Below are 7,413 nucleotides of genomic sequence, written 5' to 3' on the forward strand. Positions count from 1 at the left end.
CACCATACTAGACACTATATACTTGAATTTGGAGTATAGATATAATAGATACTACAATCCGCAAGGGTCATAAACGCTACCTCGCCTAGAATCTGTCTTTTGGTGATACTATTTCATAAGCATTGTATGAAACATCTAAGAGCTTAATGTAAATCTCCAACGGCTACCTACAAAATGTTTAACTGGAACTACCTGTAACACCGAAGTACAATTATTATCCCACATTCAGAATGATAGTCCATACCTGGTTTTAACAAACTAAGGAGCTCTCGTTGTAGTTTCACTAACTCGGAGGCAGCATCACGTCCAGTCCAGTCATGCTCTCGTACACATTAAAATCTTCACGTTGAACTTGTTACGTCATTGAAGGTGAAATCGTCTCATCATCAGCTAACTGACGTAATGTCCTGATAGCTTGATATAGTGATGCCGGTCAGCTGGGTGTATCAGAATTTCTCGGAACATTTGTTTAATATCGGCACTATAGACTAATCATAAAATTGGAATTTGGTCATGAGACTCGAAATATTGAGTTGGAGGAACGACATATTCACTGCGTCGTTACTGTTGGTGCAACGGTGTATCCTGACATTTTGTCAACAAGCCATGCTTCAGGACAGTGCGTGTAATGGTCCACTCACATTCACAGATATTTGCAGTGGTTAGATGGAGGCAGTAGGCTGACCTAACCCAACCGACACTGGCGAGGAAAAATGCATGCTTTGAACGATTTCGAGAGAGACTTTTTTAAATTAATGAACAATGTGGTATTTGGTATGTTTTTTTTTTAAATTATCATATTCACCTCTTCCTTAAATTATACTACAACAAAACGTGAACAAACTATAGTTTATCAAGTAAAAGTATTCAAGGAAGAACTTGATGATCATCATGATTTATTATTACTTGGAGATGAAATGGGAAAACAGCATTGCTGTTGTATACTAATTTAGCAACATTAATCGGGGCGCAACTAATAAAGAATTGGCACGCTGTGTTATTATGTAAGTGGGGTTGTAAAACATACTTTGATGTTCTAAATTAATAAATATAAAATAATGTATCTTCTATAATCAAAAATAACATTCAGATATTAAACTACCGAAATTCATATCCGTCAAGCACTAACCGCCAAAAAAAGATAACTCCGCATATAATTAAAAATAATATCATCGACAACAGAGCAATAAAAAACTACAAAAATGTTATTTTCATAAAATCACCATTGAAAGATTATCAGTTTTGCACAACAACAAGGCTATTAATTGCGCAGCCAACGAAAATGACGCAACTAGTTACAATGTAATGAAATCGTCAATAACAAAGCAATTAAATATATCAGACATAAATCAAACCAGATTTATTAAAAAGCCTCAATTACTTCGAACGATAAGTACGTCACAATGTAAGTATACTATACATGCACAAATGCGCGAGTTTCATAAAGGTAAGGTTAAATTCTGCGCTGCAGACACCCGAAAAAGGGGCATTACTTGCTATATAACGGGTACACACGAGCAGCAGCTCTCTAAGTCTTTTCCATACACACAACCAGTAGCACCCTCAGTCTTTTTCATACCCGCAAGACTTATGACACATGCCGTCTGGGCGATATACCATTTTCAAATCTTAAATAATAATTCGTATTCGTTCTTTCGTTTATTCTAGTTTATTTTAAATTGCGTTTATTTAATACACTAACTGTAATCTCATTGATTTGAATTCATACTTGTGATTATATTCACACAAAAATCGCATGTTATTATTTATAAACCCATTATTCAATTTTCCCACAGCCATTTATAATTCTTTCACACTCCATAATTTGCTAATACAAGATCAATTAATCAATCATTTATCAATTCAGCTACAAGATTAATTTGATCGCTCACCGAAAAACACATTTAAAATTATTTAAATGTCAGCAATGAGCTTCGGAATTCACGGCGAAACGTAATTTGGTTAAACACGAAAAAAAGCATGCGTTTATGCGTTACCCGTGTACTAGGTGTTCCATTACATTCAGTTACAAGACCAACCTTATTAAATATTATATAAAAAAAATTTCATGGTACGTACTTTTTGTTTTCCGCTTTAAATATTTATTTATATAATATTCATAACTAGGTGGTATTCCAGCACCACTGGTAGAAAATATTCAGATCGCACCGCACATTTTTGTTCCCAACATACCAGCTGGACCGTCTTCTGTACGTCCAGGACCGCCCACCCAAAACGATCGCTTATTAACAGTACAAGATAACCAAATTACACCCTTATCAACTGAACGAAATAATCCGATGGACGAATTTTTGAGCAACCTCGATGACGATGATTGTATAGAAGTTCTAACCACCGTCAAAAATCTTAGACTCTGTGATATGGAAGGTTAGTAATTTAAATTTTGATTGACTGGGCATAGGTTAACTGGGTTTTTTTTATTTTTTCTTGAAGATTCATACAATATGGGTGAAAACGGCAAACGTATTTCCTCGGCCAATACAAAGTCAGCTATAATTGCTAAAAAAGCACGCTTCAATCTAGCACAGTCCCCTGGTTTTGTAGAAATCTCGTCTTCGTCGAACCGTACAATCACTTGGTATCACGTTAGAAACATCAGTAATATAGAAAACTATGTATACTTCCTTGATTCAATTCAATCAGAACTTGTCAAGTTATTAAAATCAATTGCGACATACATCCTATAAAGTTCAATTTAAAGCTAGAGGCTAGATACAATATTCCGCACGTAGAATATTCGTCTGAAAACCGTGCATTTAAAACTTCAGCTAGGGCGATTTTCACTGATACTGGAGTACAAGAAATAGTTGAAGAGGTATTTACAAAATTAATGACAGATGAAACTGAGTATTCGAGCAAGGGTAGTGGCTTTACATTACAGTGTATACATTTCTTAATGTTGGGTGTATATAAATATACACCTTTGAGTGGATCTTCCTACATGGCATTACCAGATTCAATAGAAAATGAAAAAGCCACTATAAACCCTCAAAACCTGGACATGCAATGCTTTAAATTGGCAATTTTTGCCAGACATGTGACAGGAAGAAATAAAGCTTATGTTGGTGAAAATTATTTTGAACACGAAGGACGATATAATTTTTCTGAACTATCGTTCCCGACACCTCTTCACCAAGTAAACATTTTTGAAAGAAAAATTCCGAACGTCTCTGTCAATGTTTACGGTATCGAAAAGCAATGTCAACCTCCAAAAGTTATTAAACATCTAGTATTTCCACTAAAAGTAGTAGATGAAGAAAAACCCAATCATTTCGATCTACTATTAATATCAGACAAAGAGAACAGCCGCTTTACCTACATCTCTAATTTTTCTAGACTCGTTCGCTCACAAAATACCAGACATAATGGACAAATAATTTTTTGTAAACAGTGCTTTACATCATTCGACGGACAACAGTACAAATATAAATTGAATGGAGAGGTTGGACTAGCACAACATAAGCTAAAATGTGGCACACATAAACCCATTCTACCTCAGATGCCTGAACCTGGAACAATGCTAGAGTTTACTATTTGGAAAAAAACAAAGTCTTCTGATAGTAATTTACGTCAATTTTGAAGCATTGCTAAAAAAGTGACGAGAAAATTGGATCAACAGCTTTTCAAAACCACGAAGCGATGAGCTATGGATTTTTAGTTAAAGCGAATGATGACATACCGCTCGAACTGATCGAACAATTTAATATTCCGACTTCACCAGTGATTTATCGTGGAAATAAAAACAACGAGGACGTTCCAAAATATTTTGTTGATAGTATTGTGGAAATAACTGAAAAAATTGAAAAACTACTTATAACAAACACTCCTATCAGTAGGATGAAATAGCCGATTCAGAAACCTCACCCTCACCCAACTCAGTACTCACCCGCCACCGGTTCAAAAACCTCACCTACCCACCCGCCACCAATATTCAGTATTGTAGACCTACGAATAGATTTTGAAACGGACACAGTTCTTCCAGAAAAGACTGCAGCTTATTGTTTAATACTACATGATCAGATTATAACTTACAATCCGTTTAGTGGAGATGTTAGAAAATTATAAACCTTGTATATATTTTATAATTTTTTTTATATACTTTATAAATATCTTATAATTATTTTTTATACCTTTTAAATATTTTATACCTTGTTTTAAATATAAATTGTAAAAACTTAATCTAATAAACAAAAAAAAAAAACTTGTTTTTTAAATATCATGCTTGTTTTTATTTTACACAAAATTATTTAAACAATATTATTCAGACAGTTTACGTTTTACGCTCCGCTTAGTTGATTTTTTCGTGGGCTTGCCGCCTGTGAAGTCGATCAGTGATGGTGAAGTTGATGGCGAGTGGTTGAAAGACGTCGGTCCGTCGTTCTCATCGACTGGGGGGGCTAGCTGGTTCTATATATTGAGGGGTTGTATACCATGGAGGGTACTGTGCACAATTGTCTGAATTACGCCTACGACGTTTGGTTATGACCGTCTGTGAGGATGATGCTTGCCCATCGGTATCATCAATAGGCTAAACAAATAATAATTTGTTAATATATATATATATTTTAAAAATTAAATGTGAGTATTACCAATGATTTTGTTGGTGCCCATGTCGCCTGTGTAGAGTTGATTTGCGTTAAAAATTCATATTTTCTATCGAGCAATACACGACATCCTTCCTTTTTTTTAGACTCTATGACTAGCACATTTTCTCCTTGATACACCATACTAGACAGCGAAATAATTTCTGTTTCCATTAATAAATTACGCTTGTATTTTTGAGGTATGTCAAGTATAAACGATAATATATTTCCCATTAAGGAAAATATACGTCTTAGAAAGTCGGCTGGCATATTTACATATATCGAAGGTGTTATTATTTTTACTACGGTGTTGAATTCGTCTGCAGGATCAAGTCCTACATTCAAAAACTTACGGCCGGTGAAGTCAAGTATAAAATTACTGCAGTGCTGGAGGCACATAAGTGAACGTGTTCTTTTTGTACAGTGCAGCGTTGTTGGCGATAGAACCAGCCATGTTTAAAATTATTTTTGAAAATAAAAACACACACTTTAAAATTTACTAAAATGTATAAAGACGGAGCGAACGAAAAATACGTGTACACCAGTTTAAGGCAGCAGACGGACTAAATGGCCACCGACTCCTTAAGTCAGGAGTCTCTATAATAGGTGGGGACATTTTTCAATATTACTGGATTTTGCTGGAATGTGATTAATTGAAATCTCTACCGTGGAGTTCTAAGTATTGATATATACTGACTATTAAGAGTCGGCGACATCCTGGCGACATGAGCGAGTATGACATTTTTAAGTATATCGGTTATTAATGTGTATTATTCACTAATAGGCATTTTAATATCATTAAAATATTTTTATAATACAACGTCCGTATTTTTTTTGTGGACATTATTTAGCGTGTATTTAAAATATATCAGTATTCACTATATTGTTCAATGGGTTAGAGTCGAGGTGGGATACGTTCATACCCTCCCGGTAACACAAATATTATATTTTTAAATATATGATAACTGATAACATATGATAACAAATGATAACATTTGTGATAACTGATAATGGTGCTCGCGTATGTGATATGCGCGAAAATGATAACTGATTAGAATAACAGCGGCAAACGTATGTCACGCACGTACGCGATCGGATCGGCGGCTCGTGAGGAGTGGGGTCAAAACGGCGGCGGATGAGTAGGTGAGGTTTTTGAACCGGCAGCGGGTGAGTTGTGTGAGGGTGAGGTTTTTGAATCGGCTATTTCATCCTACTAATGTACATTTTACAAAGTCTTTGCTGTAAGAAAATGGTTTATAAATAATTCTTAAAAATGTAAATATGCTAATACAAAATTTATATATATATATATATATATTTTCATTTAATATACATTGATAAAATTTTAACAAGGTGTTTTTCTTATATAAGTTAACATTTACAAGGTATAATATATACATTTATATGGTTTACAATATTTTCAAATTTAAACTATGGGGATAATGGTTTATGTACAAATAGGGTTAAACTTCGTTATCAGCCATAATTTCAGCCAACTCTTCGTCCCTATAAAAAATAATAAAAGTATGTTAATTAAAAAAATAAAAAATATATAAAAATATAAAAAAAAATATTAAAAATAAATTTTAAAACTTACTCTATTCTAAAATGCCCGTGAGCTAGTGTATGGATTTTGTCTTCTAGTACTACCATCTTGTCGTCATAATTGTTGTAAGTTATTTTGTTGGTTTGGACTGTCTTCAATTGGTGATTGAATGAACGTATACACATGTTCGGCTGTCTATTATTGTCAACCTGCTCCTTACCTTCAAATAAACATCACCGATGATCCAAAAATGTCATATGGTTCTTAACCACATATTATCTTCTTATGCCTTTTTCCAAGAACTGCTCCTTCGGAATAATATCATCCACTTCTTGGATTTTATAAGCGTACGATTTAGCACGGAGCGCGCAAAACTCTGTCATAATACGACCATCCGCCTCATCCGAAAACAGTCCCGGGATCTTTTTTCGTTCGGCAATATAACACGGATGGTCTCGTGGTAAATTAGTAGTATCCATATGATCGAGCAGATTGACATTATTTACAAGATCTTCGTAGAAGTCGTCAGTGTGTATATAATATACCAGTGGATCTATAATAACAGTTATTTAATTATGTGAATAAAAATAAATAAATAATATAAGTTTATTAATTTACCGGTGTCAGTATACATCAGCTCGATTTTATCACCATAGTGCCTTTACATCACATTGTAGTGGTATTCGTACATTTTTGTCTTCGAAATATCCAACACTGCTAAACCTGTGAAAGGAATTATTAAATATCAATAAGAATATAATATACATGCTATGATACATACCGATATAATTGGGCTTATCGAATTTTATAATTTTATTCTCCATTGTTATGGCACTCAGACTATCATTGTATGCTGTTGCATGTTTAAATGTAGTCGAGTTAATAAGTTTCTGCACTCTCTCTTCGTTTGAAACAAGCTCCATCTGTATACTGCGCCGAACTTGTTCCATAGTCTTACCTATACAATATTGAAATTGGAAAACAATCAAAGAACACGAGAATATATATATATATATATATATACATACCAAAAATACTATTATTCATAAGTTTGAAGAAATCTTTCTCAAAATCGTTTAAAGCTTTTTTCCTCATCTCGGTATTTAAATTAATAAATTCAGCAAGCCAGGGAGATTGATTGAATTGAATGACTCTATGTACCTAGAATAAAATTAATCATGTCAAACGTGTTTTAAATAATAAATATATAATATATAATATACTTTTTCACCGATGTTTTCCGATGTTCACCGATTTTTCACC

General features: G+C 33.8%; 1 protein-coding gene and 1 pseudogene across 1 annotated transcript; one reads left to right on the top strand and one right to left on the bottom strand.

Moving 5' to 3' along the window:
- The first annotated feature begins 2,606 nt into the window (after nucleotides 1-2,606).
- On the top strand, nucleotides 2,607-3,601 carry LOC111035411. Its single transcript, XM_022317015.1, has one exon. It carries the CDS (start codon nucleotides 2,852-2,854, stop codon nucleotides 3,599-3,601), a length of 750 nt encoding a protein of 249 aa, XP_022172707.1. The 5' UTR covers nucleotides 2,607-2,851.
- A 2,547-nt stretch (nucleotides 3,602-6,148) lies between these two features.
- LOC111035419 lies at nucleotides 6,149-7,100 on the bottom strand (annotated as a pseudogene).
- Between the last annotated feature and the right edge of the window lie 313 nt (nucleotides 7,101-7,413).

The sequence above is a fragment of the Myzus persicae genome, unplaced genomic scaffold (assembly GCF_001856785.1).
Source record: "Myzus persicae strain clone G006 unplaced genomic scaffold, MPER_G0061.0, whole genome shotgun sequence".
NCBI classification, from domain to species: domain Eukaryota; kingdom Metazoa; phylum Arthropoda; class Insecta; order Hemiptera; family Aphididae; genus Myzus; species Myzus persicae.

Excerpts from the sequence above, each read along its gene's own strand:
- LOC111035411 (XM_022317015.1), top strand. The coding sequence starts at position 2,852 with ATGACAGATGAAACTGAGTATTCGAGCAAGGGTAGTGGCTTTACATTA.